This window comes from Tinamus guttatus, unplaced genomic scaffold (genome assembly GCF_059628265.1).
Source record: "Tinamus guttatus ecotype Peru unplaced genomic scaffold, ASM5962826v1 Tinamus_guttatus_pri_ptg000215l, whole genome shotgun sequence".
In the NCBI taxonomy this organism is placed as follows: Eukaryota; Metazoa; Chordata; class Aves; order Tinamiformes; family Tinamidae; genus Tinamus; species Tinamus guttatus.
The window spans coordinates 196762-213000 of record NW_028288749.1 but is presented as its reverse complement, the minus strand read 5'-3'; the positions used below and the strand labels follow the sequence as shown (position 1 = coordinate 213000).

General features: G+C 35.4%; 1 protein-coding gene across 3 annotated transcripts in view; it reads left to right on the top strand.

Annotated features, from left to right (window-relative positions):
• TPR (translocated promoter region, nuclear basket protein) overlaps window positions 1-16239 on the top strand; it is a 33901-nt gene that overhangs the window by 3489 nt on the left and 14173 nt on the right. For all 3 annotated transcript variants that reach the window (XM_010215168.2, XM_010215167.2, XM_088524835.1), the window contains exons 6-29: window positions 167-331; window positions 1121-1213; window positions 1339-1419; window positions 2418-2505; window positions 2960-3100; window positions 3931-4022; window positions 4735-4932; window positions 5540-5647; window positions 6169-6395; window positions 7097-7260; window positions 7664-7803; window positions 7890-8038; window positions 8362-8524; window positions 8967-9101; window positions 9605-9745; window positions 9907-10075; window positions 11059-11225; window positions 11893-12045; window positions 12655-12771; window positions 13805-14008; window positions 14093-14277; window positions 14691-14838; window positions 15240-15377; window positions 16012-16143. In XM_010215168.2, the coding sequence (XP_010213470.2) occupies window positions 167-331; window positions 1121-1213; window positions 1339-1419; window positions 2418-2505; window positions 2960-3100; window positions 3931-4022; window positions 4735-4932; window positions 5540-5647; window positions 6169-6395; window positions 7097-7260; window positions 7664-7803; window positions 7890-8038; window positions 8362-8524; window positions 8967-9101; window positions 9605-9745; window positions 9907-10075; window positions 11059-11225; window positions 11893-12045; window positions 12655-12771; window positions 13805-14008; window positions 14093-14277; window positions 14691-14838; window positions 15240-15377; window positions 16012-16143 (3498 nt within the window). The remainder of the gene's footprint in view (window positions 1-166; window positions 332-1120; window positions 1214-1338; window positions 1420-2417; window positions 2506-2959; window positions 3101-3930; window positions 4023-4734; window positions 4933-5539; window positions 5648-6168; window positions 6396-7096; window positions 7261-7663; window positions 7804-7889; window positions 8039-8361; window positions 8525-8966; window positions 9102-9604; window positions 9746-9906; window positions 10076-11058; window positions 11226-11892; window positions 12046-12654; window positions 12772-13804; window positions 14009-14092; window positions 14278-14690; window positions 14839-15239; window positions 15378-16011; window positions 16144-16239) is intronic.

The following is a 16239-nucleotide window of genomic DNA, read 5'->3' as shown; positions in this document are numbered from 1 at the left end:
TTTGTAGCTTGAGACAAATAACTTTGTATTACAAGCATACTAAGGAGCACTAGCTGTCATTTGGTGCTCTTTTGCAAATTATAGTAATTTCACTTCTAGTTTGAGCATGGTACTTACATTATTTTCTATGGAATTGATACAATTAATAGTGCAAATTTATTTTTAGTATCGTGAAAAAAGGTTGGAACAGGAAAAAGATCTACTACAGAATCAAAACACTTGGCTGAACACGGAGTTGAAAGCCAAAACAGATGAACTTCTACATACTGCCAGAGAAAAAGGCAATGAGATCTTGGAGCTTAAATGTAATTTGGAGAACAAGAAAGAGGAGGTAATGGAATTCCTGAGTGCTGACACTATTTCATATGAAAAAATACCACATGGTTAATTGAATAGTTAATTGAATTAATACAATTACTTATAATGTTCAGCTTAATTTAAAGGAAAAAATCCCTGTGTGTTTTGCAAATACTAAGGAATTGTGCTTTCTTTTCGCTTGTGATTTGCAAGGAATACATATAGTTACCATTAAAAGAGTTACCATTATAAAATAAAAAAAATTACTGATAAATGAGATATAAATTTACATCCTATTTTAATTATAACCTAAAAACTAAGAAACTTTGAGTCGCTGATAACCCAAGGTTATAATGGTAAAATGCTGTTAAAATGTACAGAAATAACTTTCTTAATAGGGAAGGAGCAACAGAGTCTGATTTAGCAGTCTTTAGATTTTACGGGTGATGGTATTTTTATTTTCCTGCAGAAAAAATGCATGGCAGAATCAATGGCCATATTTTGAAAACACTGAGCTTCAGTGAGCTTCTGTTTAGGTACCTCAGTGGTTGTTTTTACAACTGTTTGAATGGTCTCCTCATTTGAGAGCTCCCAGTGAGAGCCGTTATTTGAATATACATAATTTGAACTATTTGGGGAATCTCTTTGTTCAATTTAGCTGTATGCATGGGAGCAAAGAACAATAGAAATGTAGTCTTTTATGCTGTTTGTGTTTTTTTTTTTTTTTTTTTTAAAGGTAGAAAACAGTGAGATTTGTATTTCCCAAAGTTGTGAATTCTGTAGACAGATTTATACATGTTACTCTTGTTTATTATTTGAACAGGTTTCCAGAATGGAAGAACAGGTAAACAGCTTAAAACAATCAAATGAAAATCTTCAGAAACGTGTGGAAGACCTTTTGAGTAAATTGAAGGAGGTAAGATAACGTGAAGCCTGTGTATGAGAGAATTACAGTTACTCTGTTGCTTCTACAATAAAACAAAAGTGTGAAATGGTAATAACCAAATGTTTCCCTATCCCACCTCCTCTTTAATTCCGCAGGCAAAAGAACAGCAAGCTAGTATGGAGGAAAGGTTCCACAATGAACTGAACGCCCACATTAAATTATCCAACTTGTATAAGGTAAGTTTAATGATCAGCGTATGCTGTATTATTCTAGGATATGGATCTCGGGTTTAATTGTTTTTGTATCTTCATAAGGGGTAACTGATATGACCAAGTATTGAAATGAACACTGCAAGGGTCACTGATCTGATAAGTGATTCAATGTCATGTGTCACCTGAGATGAGCATAATTGGAAAAAATTCTTGTTACTTATTACTTTTTCAGCCCAGGGAGTGAAAACCTTCTGCTCTAGTTTACTAGGACCAAATCTGCTAAAAAAGAGGATTGGATAGTCTTTAGTTTATATGTATATATTACACTCACCTAGAATTATGTGAGGTAGAATCTTTTAATTCTGCATTCATGTTTCCTAGGATAAATGTCAGGAGAAGTTGCTTCAGTTAAGCATTAGTTTGAAGGGGTTTAAAGGTTTGTCCTTTGCCAAGCATACAGTTCACTATCTGCCTTTAACTGCTGATACAAAATCTTGAAAGAATTGAGTCCAACTCCACTAGAGCTTTTCCTGAACTTCACTAATATGCAGAAGTGCAGTCAACTTTGCTTGTGTTGTCTCTGATTTGTTCATTTGTTTTCTCACATAAACTTGCAGAAATAGGTACTGTACAGTCTTGCACCTGTGAGCTCTTTTAACTGTGAGCAAACAGTTAGAGTTTCTATAGGATTCCCTAAAAATAGGATTTTTAAGAATGAGCAAAACTGAATATTTCTCTTTCTCCAAACTATTTTTCGTGTTCTAGAAAAAAAACAGCACTCACTATAAAACAGCTAAAGGGAATACAAACATACATGTTAGTTGGCCTTGTCCTATCAAATGAATGCCTGACACTTTGGATCTAAGTGAGAATTAAGTGCAAAGTGAGAATTAATCTGTGCAAACAGAATTGCCTGTTTTTGGTGAATTTTGTACAAAAACCCACTTCGGGCTTTCTAGTAAAAATATATTTTTTTATACATCACGATGTAATAAAATGTTAAATAAAATGCCTGTATTTAGAGTGCTGCTGATGATTCCGAGGCGAAGAGTAATGAACTGACAGGAGCAGTAGAAGAATTGCACAAACTCCTGAAAGAAGCAGGTGAAGGTGAGTTGTGTGAGAGAAATGGCAAATGTAGAAGAACTGTTAGTTCGTGTTCCTTGGAAATAATGTTATCATCTTGAAAAGTAATTATGGGGATGTTTAGGAAGAGAAAATGTTAGTTTGGGGAGGTAGGTGGAGGATGCATCAGATATAACAGAAATTTTACCCAACTATTTGAATTTGTTTGGCGAGGTTGGCAGGGAATCTTCAAACATACTTGGGGATTTTACTTTGGGTTTTGGTGGGAAGACCTAATTTTGCAAAGATGTCTCTTGAGTTTCTTCCTTTAAATTTATTTTCATTGAGGAAAGGGGAGTTGATATTTTTAGCCTTTTTCTAAGCAAAAGAGAAACTCTTCATGCTTCTGCTGAAATTAAAGCAAAATGTATGATGTTTTTGCAAACTTCGGCCTTTCTAAAGAAAAGCAAATACAAACTTTATTCTGATTTAATTTTAGCTAATAAAGCGACACAGGAGCATTTGGCTGAAGTGGAAGAGTCTAAAGCTGCCATGGAAAAAGAACTGAAAGAAAAGATCAGTAAGCTGGAAAAAGAGCTGGAGAATGCTAACGACTTGCTGTCTGCTACAAAACGAAAAGGTAGGGGTAACGTTAGGAACTTAAGTACGTGAAGCCACAGGCTCTCACAATATGTCTGTGCTAGAATTTCCAAGTCAACTAAGTGCATTATTCGTGATTCATCTTTGGTCAGCTCTAGTCGTGCATTAAGAAACTAGTCGTGCGTTAAGAAAAGAGAGAGAGGTGTTTCCTTGAGGCTGAATCGCCCTGCGTTTATTTATTTATTTATTATTGAGAGGGTCGTGAAGATAGGAATATTGTTACGTTCTGTCTGTCTGTCTTTTAAAAAAAAAAAAAAAAAAAAAAAAAACCTCTGTCCTTAAATTTATGTTTTGACACTAAGTCGTATCAACACTCACTGGTTCAGTTCTGTTTTTTTGTGTCTTTTGGGAATGAAAACGTGCTGTTTGATATATAGAGCTAATATATGCAGGCACGAGGATATAGTGAAGGAACAGAGAAGCACTAACTATACTTACTACCTCTGTATGTTTATTTAATGAAAGTGAACGAATACTCTGCCACTGAAACTCCAGCAGAGTTTGCTAAGAAATCTGATACTAAACTTTGCTCTTTTGCTTTTTGCTTAGTTTTTGCTATATCAGTGATTTGTATTTTGGAATAATCTGTCTTTTAAAAATCTATCAGTGATAATTTCCATAATTTCAAATTCAATTGATTAAAGAATTGAGAATATATGGTATTGAAGTATAATATATAATAGTACAAAGGTATAGGAAGATTTGCACCTTATTTTATCATCAAATATTTGCTTCTGTAACAAATATTTCTTAATATTTGTGAGAATTACAGCAACTTTTTAATTGTATTTGGTGGGATTATGTCTTTAGGTGCCATCCTGTCTGAGGAGGAACTAGCAGCTATGTCTCCTACTGCTGCAGCAGTTGCCAAAGTAGTTAAACCTGGAATGAAATTAACTGAGGTGAGACAATCTTCAAGAGTCAAGGCCTCTGAAAAGCCAGCAGCAAGACTTGTTACTTCATTAATAATATGAGAATAAAGATTTATTCATTTTCTGGCATTTATTACAGTAATTGAGGAAGTCAAAATCTTCTCATGTGCTTGAGGCAGATTTTATTAGATGAACTATTGAATTACTGGCATTTTATGCAATATATCTTACAGTTTTCTTCAATATAATATCAAAACTATTGTTCTTTTTTCCCATGGACTGTGTTTTATTTATGTTTTTTTTGTTGTTTTTTTAAAGAAACATTTTTCTGTGTCTTATGCTTTCAGGAAAAAAAAAATGTAATAAGTCATACATATATTTAGGGATTTTTTTTACACTTCTGTACAATGGTCAAGTATATTCTTTTTGCTTGTTTTTGGTTCTTCTGTTCAAGCAACTGTTGCTTTTTAATTATTTAGTAATCTTGATACCTCATTTTAAATTTGTATAAGACTTGCTCTTGTTACATAGAGACCTTTTATTGCAATCGCACTGTAAATGATTGCAGTTTCTAAGGTATTAGGTATAGCTGCTTTGCCATTGTCTGAGTCCTGAGCAAACTTTTTTTTTTAAGTACTTTTTTCTTTAATTTTTTTGGAGTTGTATAAAATTACACTTGTCTAATCAATGGCAATTCTTTGGTACATCTGGACAGACTTCTTCCATTCTCTTTTCATTGCAGCTGTACAATGCATATGTAGAAACTCAGGATCAGTTGCTTTTGGAAAAGCTGGAGAATAAGAGAATTAATAAATATTTGGATGAAATAGTGCAGGAAGTGGAAGCCAAAGCACCAATCTTAAAACGGCAGCGTGAAGAGTTTGAGCGCTCCCAGAAAGCTGTTGCTAGTCTGTCTGCAAAGCTTGAACAAGCTATGAAGGTCAGTATAAAAGAAAGAGTAAAGTTTACAGCTTGTAAAGGATATGGAAGTAATGGATTTTAATTGCTTAATCCAGTGTATTATTAGTAAATGTATAAACTGTATCTTCTAGTCAACTGTTACTCTGGAGAAATGTTTGTTGAACTTCCTAGCTTGAGATTTGTAGACTGTACATAGTGTTTTGGGCAGTGTGTTTTTCAGAGATCACATTACATTACATTAAAGGCTTAAATGCAGTAACTATCAGAATTCTTTATATAAACAATTTTTTTTCCATCTAACCAAAGAAATAAAATTAGGCTGTGCCCAATTTCTGCTTTTTTTTAAAAGAAGTATGGACACTGAACACTAATATAGCATTAAAGATAATAAGTTTTGATTCTAAAATATGCAGAGTTTAACCTCTGTGTAATTTAAATTAATAAAGCTTTGGAGTTCATTTTAATTGAAGAAAGAGAATTAATGGTCGGTCTTCAAGAAGTAAATATGTAGATAATTAAAGTTAGAGCTATTGTGCAGTTCAGTTCACCAGGCCTTGTTTGACTTCATCTCTTTGGGAAGAAATGTGTCTTAATCAAGTATTTCTTAATGTTTTGTATACTTGAAGGAAATCCAGCGATTACAGGAGGATGCTGATGTAGCCAATAAGCATGCCTCTGTGCTTGAAAGAGAAAACCAGAGACTGGAAATACAAGTAAAAGACTTCTCACAGCAGGTAGGGTAAATGTTATTTTTTTTTAAATATACTATTTACGACTTGTTAATATAGTGTTGCCTTTTTCTTGTTTACTTGGAAGATGTACTTAGCCATTCAGATAGATGTTGATTGTCCCAAGAACACGTTTTCATATTAAAAGCGTATCTTTGGGACAATGTGCTTTTTCACATGTCTGCTTATGAAATTAGAATAAGTTTAGCTTGATATGCTGTTTATGATGGTTCAAGTTTTTTCATGGGACACCGAAATACAGCTTGCTTGGTGTTTGCCCAATTGGAATGTGCTTTAATTTCTTCACAGAACTGAAAACCAAGAGTAACTGCTATCAGTTTTGACATGGTTTCCCTTAAACTCTTTTCTTTACAGTATAGTTATCTTACATGGATTTATTGATGAATATTGATTTATTTATTTGAGGGGCGGGGGGAAACTTCAACTATTTTTCTTTTATTATGCTTTATCTTTTACAGTTAACTGAAAGCTATATGCATTTCTTACACTAGAATATTGTCTTTCAGATTCGTGTACTCTTAATGGAAATTGAAGAAGCTAGAGGCAATCACGTGATTCGTGATGAAGAAGTGACTTCTGCTGACATCAGTAGCTCTTCTGAAGTAATATCTCGACATCTAGTCTCTTACAGAAATATTGAAGAGCTTCAACAACAGAATCAGCGTCTCTTGGTGGCTCTTCGGGAGCTAGGAGAGGCCAGGGAAAAGGAGGAGCAAGAAACAACATCATCAAGGTAACCTCTGTTCCCTCTGATAGAGTTCACACTAGTGAACTCTTTAGTTTGTTTGTTTTATTGTTATTAATTGTGTGTACCTCTGTGTGTGTGTGTGTATGTCCATGAGCAGATATGCAGTTTATATCCAGGAAAATTGTTACTAAGCATTGTCTTAGTCTCAGGTTAAGACCCTGCGTAGTTTTACATTGTCGTTCCTTTTCATCACTTTAAATTTAGCTAATGTAAAAAAATGTATTATTCTAAAAATTCCTAAAAACTTAATCCATAAATGCACAGCAGTATGAAAATATACACTAGAATTCAGGCCTTTTCTAACAGTAGAATAAAATTGGACATTCAGTGAAATGTCAGTCTTTTAGTGAAGGTGATTCCTTAACTTCTAATGGCTGTTAGCTGAGGAGGATACTGAATATACACATATCTGATTCACTAGCTATAAATTCCAGCAGAGACTCCATTCTGCCTTTAAAGCTCTCAGGCCAATTGTGGTTTTGCTACTGCTCATGTGAAGGAAATTACATCTGTTTTCCTTTTCATGGAAGAGGCCATCTTTGATTGTCATCTACAGAATAAAATGTCCATCTCAGTGATGCTTAACTCTCAAATATGAAATAAATGTCAACTGAAATACAAAGCAAAAGGCTTGTTGCTATGGTGTACTTAGTGTAAGTTACCAAAGCAACTGCTCTTGGTTTCAGAATTTCTGACCTTCAGAGCCAGCTCGATAAAGCCCTGGACGAGCTGGAGAAGCTGCGTGAGTCGCGTCATCACCACCTGCAGCTGGTGGAGTCTGTGGTTCGTCAGCGTGACATGTACCGCATCCTGCTGGCACAGACCACGGGAGCTATCATTCCTTTGCAAGGTAGGCCTTACATTGCTGCACTGTCCAAAAGGTAACGTTGTCATAGTTACAGGCTTTCAGAAATGATGCTCAAGTGGTGCTAGTAACCTCTCTTAATACAGTGTTTGTTATTTACCCTTCATTGCTGGAAAATCTGTATATTTGGTTTAGGTACATGGTTCTGGTTTATAGTATAATAAGCTACCATGTGTGTACCACGTGTTCTGCTAACCTGTATAGGGTTATGCTTTTTTGCTTGTTTGTTCTGGTACTTGCTTGAAAAATGGACAGTTTATAACTTAGGAGAGCCCAAGATTTTCCAAACAATGGTGCTATTTTTAACGCACTTAAATATGGTTATATGATCATCTGCTTTTGCAAATGTTATTTTAGTTGTCCTTAAAATCCTCTAAACTTTATTTAGCTTCAGGAATATTAGCAGAGGAGATGTCTCTTACATCTACTCCAAAACGTTCGACTATACCTCAAGCCATGTCAACTCCTGCTCAAGTATCAATGAATGAGTCAGTGGAGACTCTGGAGGCAAAGGCAGCTCTTAAACAGGTACATTTTCCTGTAAACACTGCAAAAAGTTATTGTTGTTTCTTTTTATTTGGTTTCTTTTTATTTTTGTCTCTTCTTTGATGTAGTTACAGGAAGTTTTTGAGAACTACAAGAAAGAGAAGGCAGAGAATGACAAGTTACTGAATGAACAAAATGAGAAACTTCAGGAGCAAGTCACAGACTTAAGGTCACAAAATGCAAAGATATCCACACAGCTGGAGTTTGCCTCCAAACGGTAAAGTAGCTGTTTAATTGCATTTCCGTATTTTCCGTCTAGACATTGTCAGTAGAATCATGTTGCATGCTTTGTATTAAATAACATTTTGCTGAGGAAGAATTGCCATAAAGCAGTAGTATTATCTATTGAGCTAAAAGCCAAAAGTGCTGAAGGGTGGGATCAAGAATGTACAGTACTATCTAGTTGCATGAGCCCCATAGAAGCCTACCTGAAAATTGGCATGCACGAGCATGAAAAATAGAGCTCTGTGAATATACCTCCTATAATTACATTCAAATAATTTGAGGAATTTATGCTTTGTTTTGTTGTTTCACGTGAAGTTACGAAATGCTTCAGGATAACGTTGAAGGGTATCGTCGAGAAATAACATCTTTGCATGAGAGAAACCAGAAACTCACGGCTACAACTCAGAAGCAAGAGCAGATAATTAACACCATGACTCAAGACCTGAGGGGAGCTAATGAAAAACTGGCAGTGGCAGAAGTGAGTAATGTGACATATTATACTCCCAGGTATTCCAGATCACTACAAGAGGTGTTTTATGATTATCATCACAGCTGTCAGAACTTTTTTTGGCTGTTAATCCTTCACAGCTTGTATGATGTGTGTTGAGATATGTTTGTGAAATATTACAAATGAATGCATTATATACATGAAGTATTGAGGGAAGATGAAACATCTCGGCATTGTTGTTGCAATGTCCAGATTTGAAGAAAAATAGAATGCTATTAATCAAACAGATATGCTGTTTTAGTTTGGAGCTTATTTGCATAAAATAGGTTTTTATAATTCTGTAACCTTAAATCAATAGTTTTATTATTGATAGGAGTGCTAAGTGATCATAGAAGTGAGAAAGATTGGCCAAATTGAAATGAATGCACAAATTACGGATTCAAATGATTATTTGCTGTCTGCTGTGTTAAAGGTGAGAGCAGAAAACTTGAAAAAAGAGAAGGATATCTTGAAGATGTCAGACGTGCGCTTGACTCAGCAACGTGACTCTCTGCTAGTTGAACAAAGAGGGCAGAATTTACTGCTTACTAATTTGCGAACGATTCAGGTATGTGGTGGTTTATACCTGCCTGTCTTGCACTCAGTATCTCTTGCAATTGACTTCACCAGTGAGTGGATTGAGTCTTACAGAAGAGTTGTTTTTCAAAGTTCTGTTACAAATTGAACTTGGTAAACAAGCTGGTCATTCTTATCCTGAATTATTATTACCTATTATTTACATGGCAAGTTCCTGAGAATTTTGAGTCAAGAGGAAAGGTTTTCACATTCAAATGGAAACAAAATGCATAAAACAAATTGAAAGGGGGGAAAAAAACCTCTACATTAACTTTTAAAAATCAAATTTACTACTGTCTGCGTTGGTAATTTATTTTCCTCTGTGCGTTGTTTGTTTTGTTTGTTTTTAAGATATATTGAGTGTTCTGTAGTGGTCTTTTTGTTTTTATTTTTTTAATCTAATTACTGCATAGAGCAAGAAGTGTTGTAATCAAAATCTTTCAGAAGATCATTGAAGTGTATTGTAAACATGATCTATTCTTGCTCTTTTATCAGGGAATATTAGAGAGGTCTGAGACAGAAACAAAGCAAAGACTCAATAATCAGATAGAGAAGCTGGAGCGTGAGATATCTCAGCTGAAGAAGAAACTAGAAAGTGAGGTGGAACAAAGGCATGCCCTTACCAAAAATCAAGAGGTAAATGAACTTATAAATATTTTAAACTTATTTTAGAGAAACTAAAAACAGTTGCATGGCTTTTAAGAGTTCACAGCACTTGTCATATGGGAAGTTTCTAAACATACTGGCTCTTTGTATTTTGTGAGAATAGTTACAATCTAGAAACATTATCTTAACAGGTTCATATCCTGGATCTGAAGAGGCAACTTGAGACTGAGACAAACCGTCATGTTAGCACCAAGGAAATTCTGAAAAATGCCCAAAAAGAAACAGCGATTTTGAAACAGCAGCTTAATAATACAGAGGCTCAATTAGCATCTCAGTCTTCACAGAGGGTTCCAGGGAAAGGTAAAAAGAAATTCATTTTTTTTTTCCTTTCAGGAGAAAATAAAGAAAAGTTTAAACACTACCCTATGCAGATTCAATAAAATTCATTCTCATTTAGAATTCAAACAATAGACTAAAGAATAAGCCTTCATTATTTTTATTGCAGTCACAAGGTTACCCAGGGTGAGTGTTGGGTGATTTCATTTGTGTTTTGAGCAGCAACCTTTCTTCCATGGCACTACTGTTTCTTTTTTTAAAGTTCTTTCAGTACAGTTGTGTATTTATGTTGTGTTTATTTAATATGGGAGCTTTCAGGCCACTGTCGTCAATAAGACCTCTTCCTGTGATAAGCGTGAGGTTTCTATTCCACATTGTGTAACAGCACTGATAGATAGTTGTAGCATTACTTATATTTAGCACTACCTATATTTATTTTACTGTAGCAATACTTATAGCTACAATGTTTATATTGCTTAAATTGTCAGTTTTCTGTAGAGAAATTGTGTTGGGTTCTTTGTGCACACACACACATACACATACGTGTGTGTGTGCGTGTTCCAAGTTGAAACTTGGAAAGGTTTCAGGTTTTCAACAGAATAGTAGTTTAAAGTGATTTTAGTAGAGCAGGGATTTAACTGTGCTTAGCTGATATGCTTAGATTCTCAGATTTAGCCATGTCAAAACATAGATTATTATTTTGACTGGACTTAATCTGAGAAGATTTCAGAAACACTCCAGTCAAGGCAGGTGAAGAATATCAATATTTCTGAAAGTGTTTATTTAGAATAGAAAAAATCCATAGAAAATCTTTTTTAGTTCATTACTTTTCAGCACATTGTAAATGCAAAACATTTTTGGAGGCAGCTGCTATTGAAATTTATTTGACACTGTAAAAATTACAAAGTAAATCTACCTGCCTTTTTTTTCCATGTGACTTTTATGTAATTTGCACATAAAAACTGAATTAAACTTGCACAGTTAATATATGTGTTCTTAAATTACAGGTCAGCCAAATAGAAATGAAGATGTGGATGATCTTGTAAGTCAACTAAGACAAGCTGAGGAACAAGTTAATGACCTGAGAGAAAGACTCAAGACTAGTTCTAGTAATGTGGAGCAATACAGGGCTATGGTGCTTAGTCTAGAGGAATCCCTTAATAAGGAAAAACAAGTAAGTAGATAACGATTAATTAATATTGTCTATTAGAGCAAGACAGAAACAAGATGAACGATATTTTTTATTATTTTTACTGTAATCTCTTGGGTCAGGGGAGGAATAATAAAGAAACTAAGTTTAGAGGCATTACAAAACAGGTGGTAAAACTATTAACTTGATTAAAAACACTTTTAGCAATAGGAATATTAAACCTTTTTGTTGCCTACTTTTAAAACATAAATTTGACTTCAGGCTGAATTTTGCCAAAGTCTTCTTTTGGAAAGGGGATGTATAAGAACTTCCTATAATCCGGTGATTGCTGTTAAAAAAGCCATTAATTATCCTTCAATCAAAAGCAGTTTGTTTCATGCAGGAGATGTGAATTTATGGTCTTCAGTCAGTCTCTTTGACTGTATTGTAGACTTTATATGTAATAAAAATGTGTTACTTGCTATGTGTTTGAATAATATCATCTAAAGCTTTTTTCAGATACACTTCATGAGTTATTGCAGTTTTGGCAAAATTACATTAATATTTCCATGGCATTTGTGGAATTTGTATTCTAAATGAGATGCTGAAAATACCTATCCTGGCTTAAAATCTGTACTAAAATGTGGGGTTTGCGTGACAATAGTATATTTGAAGCAAAATATTAATTGGTCTCCTATGGATTTTACTAAAGGTGACAGAGGACGTTCGTGCAACAGTTGAAGCTCGACTGAAGGAGTCTTCAGAGTATCAAGCACAGCTTGAAAAGAAGCTGATGGAGGCAGAGAAAGAAAAGCAAGAACTTCAGGAGGAGAAGCGCAAAGCCTTGGAGAGTATGGAACAACAGGTAGGAACTGAATCCTCTTAAACTCCCTTGGAAAGAGTTTACTGGCACATACTTTTAAGTAAGTCTGTAAGTGTAACTTTGTTTTCACTTCCTTTTATAGGGAGAGTGCAGTGTACTAGTGTCCAAAGCAAAATAATTCCAAACTGGTATAGAAAAGCCAAACACAATTTGACAGATTGCTAAATACGAGTGTTAAATTAAGCTTGTCATTTTTTTAAGGTGGTGGAGCATAAAGCCATCTGTATGCCCATGAACTTTGAGCACCATTTGCAAAAATATATATTCATTTTATGTTTGGGCTTTTATGGGGGCTGAATGTACCAAGGTGACTGTAATCAGCATAGCTGCAAATCCAGCTCTGAAAGAACAGTAATATATTTCTTCCCAAAACAGATACAAAGCCTTGACAGAATTTCTCCTTAGACTTAAACTATTATACCATATATAATCTTGTAATCTAATAATCTTGTAGTGAGATCATGCTTGGATTCTAAAATGACTGTCTTTATTTATAGCCTTGCTGTACTTGGCACTCTGTAAAATATTTTGTTTTGAGAGTTTTTCTTGTTTGTTTGTTTGTTTTCCTGGGGTGCTGTCCTGTTGGACTAGCTGGTAGAACTGAAGAAAAGTCTGTCAACCGTGCAATCGGAAGTTCAGGAAGCTCTTCAGAGAGCTGGAACAGCTCTGAATAATGAACAGCAAGCCCGACGTGACTGCCAGGAGCAAGTATGTTTGCAGTATTTAGCTGCTTTAGCCGAGATGGGGAATTAGTGTTAGTTTTTTTTACTTCAATTCAAAAACATTTTTTGGTTATAGTTCTGCTAATCAGAGTTACTGGAGATGAAAAAAGCATTATAAGAGCATTCCCTCTATTTTGTAGCACAACTGATTGTTTACTGCTTACTTTTACCTTATTAATGTTGGGACTAATATCAGCTATGCTGACTTTGAATGTAAAGTTGTGCTGCAAATACAGTATGTGTCATATTCAAAAAAAAACAGCTAATGGAAGATATGCTGGATTGCTGTTTCTGAGGTTGATCGTATTACATAAGGAGCTGATTGTGGAATGTAACTAACACTTTAATGAATTTCCTGACAGGGAAAGTGGGAGCTGGAAGAGAAAAGTAAAAATTGAACTCCTACAGTTAGGCAATGGGATATAAATATTCCATCTTCTCCCAAACAGGATTAGTCTCTACTAAAACTGTGGAGTAATATGATATTTAGCAATACCTGATCAGAAAGCTGCTTAGTTACCATGTCTTTTGCTGTGAGTGTGCTTTTCTTCAGGTGAGGATTTTAAAACACTGACCGATTTAAGGGATCGTGAAGAATTTTGGGCCATTTTAATTCAAAGGCTTTTCCATTAGTGCCAACTAATATTGCGACCAAATAATCTAGTCTTTACTTTTTACGTTTTTATATAATAAATTTGTCGCCCATTCACATGTAAAAGTAATCAGTGGATATTCAGGCACTCATGTCTTATTCTCGCAGAATCTACAGCAAGAGGATTGATTGCAAAATCTAGAGTATCTTCTCCTTCTATCCAGTCCTCAAATTGATTGCAGCTTTTTTCTTTTCGTATATTTAAATTACTTATTTTAAGAAACCATTCTAGCATACTACTTTTGTTTAGGACTTGAGAATTATAAAGTCCGTTTTAGCCAGAGATTTTCTTTGTGCTCAGTGTTTGCTATTCTTACTGAACATTTTTTTGTACCTCGCAAGCACATAACATGGGTCTTTGCTGCAGGCAAAGATAGCTTCTGAGGCTCAGAACAAATACGAGCGGGAGCTGATGCTCCACGCTGCCGACGTGGAAGCGCTGCAGGCCATCAAGGAGCAAGTCGCCAAGAACACGGCAGTCAGGCAGCAGCTGGAGGAAGCTGCTCGGAAAGCTGAGTCTGAACTGCTAGAGTGTAAAGCCTCCTGGGAAGAGAGAGAGAGAATGATCAAGGTATGACTGTTTCTGTGGTTCTGGTAGGGTATTTTTTTAGTTACTAGCCTACACAGAATTTAGTCATCAGTTTTCGTGTTCTAGGATGAAGCTTCAACGCACGCATCCCGCTGTGAAGACCTGGAAAAGCAAAATCGATTGTTACATGAACAACTGGAAAGTCTCAGCAGCAAGATGGTGACCTCTATGAAAGAAGCCATGCCAAGTGCATTGAATGTCTCTCTCAATGAGGAAGGCAAATCTCAGGAACAAATCTTAGAAATTCTTAGGTAAATGTATTTTGTTCTGGACACTCTCTCTTCTTTTTTATAAATTCAGTTGCCAGATGGTCCCAGTGTATGTTTCAGGAATAATGTATGAAGTTTAATACTGCTTTAGTAAATGAGAGGCTGTTTCTGTACATCAATAAGTAATAGAGATTTCTTTCTGCCCCTAAGAAAAATTTTGAGTGGATTCTGACTAATGTATTTTTTTAGTGAATATGATCAGCAAGGTTTCATAAAGACTACTTTCTCATTGTGGCTTTTTTGTGTGTTCACCTGTATATGTACTTGGATTTTATTTTCTTTCTCTTTCTGAACTAGTGGCTGTACTCAAAAGTCCTTCAGGTATAAGAAGCTTCAATTTAAATGCCTTGTCCTGCTTTTTGGTTGACGTGGTGCTTTGCCTTTTATTATTACAGATTTATACGTCGAGAAAAGGAGATTGCAGAAACTAGGTTTGAGGTGGCTCAGGTGGAGAGTCTGCGATACCGTCAGAGAGTAGAGCACCTGGAAAGGGAGCTCCAGGAGCTGCAGGACAGTCTCAATGCTGAGAGAGAGAAAGTGCAGGTTTGGTTGGATATTATTGCTTATGATTTCACTAAGCAGAGTGCTGATCTGTGTTCTAATCTCTCTTTGCTGCCTGTGCCCCAAAATTAAAGGTTTTGGAAGAATCAGTAGCTTCTGAACTGAGATGGTATTTAGGGGCTTTGTTCCATGTCCTTTGAAGTAATATAGCAATTCCAAAAAAGAAAAAAAAGGGTAAATGGGGAAAGTTAAAAGTCTTTTCTGTCTTTTACACTTTTTCCTCCCTTCCCTTTTTCTTAAGCAGAACTTATTTTTTGTACATATATGTGTGTATGTATGTATACATGTGTATATGTATTCCAAGATGGTATTACGTCAGGTGGAGACAAGTATATGTGTGTGTGTTCAGGTAAAACAAATGATTGATTAAATCTTTTCAACAGGTAACAGCAAAAACCATTGCACAGCATGAAGAATTAATGAAAAAAACTGAGACTATGAACATACTGATAGAAACCAACAAGATGCTGAGAGAAGAAAAGGAGAGATTAGAACAAGAACTCCAACAAATGCAAGCAAAGGTTAGTACTGATATCTGAGATACTCAAGTGTCAGATATTCAAGTGAGCTAACATGTGCATTAGTCCTGTTAATTACCATAAGTATATGGTGTAGTGGTTATTCTCTGACATTATACACAAATGAAGAAGCTTTCCTTTTAGATTTTTGAAGGACCTGACTACGTAAGTTCAGACTCTCCTAAGTAAAAAGGAAAACTGGCACTTGCCCTTAAGATATACTAGTAACAATGATGTTTTTGACAGTTGGATGAAAAATGGCATAGCAATAGCTGTCAAGTAGACTAAAGCTTTATTAAGAATTGAAAGAGAAACTGTGTGACTCTTTCCATCTTTAAACACCAGTCATTTTAGTGGAATTAAGGACAATGCTATTTTGTTTATAATATAAAGTTAATGATCATTTTTTCTGTTACCAAGAGAACCTGAGATTCAGTCATGTTTCTATTTTTGTCCCTGTAGGAACCTCCCCTGCTTTCATGCCTCTTCCTTCTCTCTTAGCCCCGTTGTCCAGTGAGGGGCAGAGTTGAATAAGACTTTATCTTGACTTTTCAGTTTTTTATCTCGTCTCTGACCTGTTTAGCATCATGATTTTAGGCCTACTCCAGAGAGTTTAGTTCCCAGTTATGTTTTCCAGGTGCGCAAACTTGAGGCGGACATCCTGCCTCTCCAGGAGTCCAATGCTGAGCTCAGTGAGAAGAGCGGAATGTTGCAGGCAGAGAAAAAGCTTTTGGAAGAAGATGTCAAACGCTGGAAAGCCCGGACCCAGGTGGGAAAAGGGTTTTTCAAATAAGCTTTCCGAAAGAAAGAATTTGAATATAGCAAAGATTCAAGTTATTCCCTGAAAAATGACAGAAATGTGAGA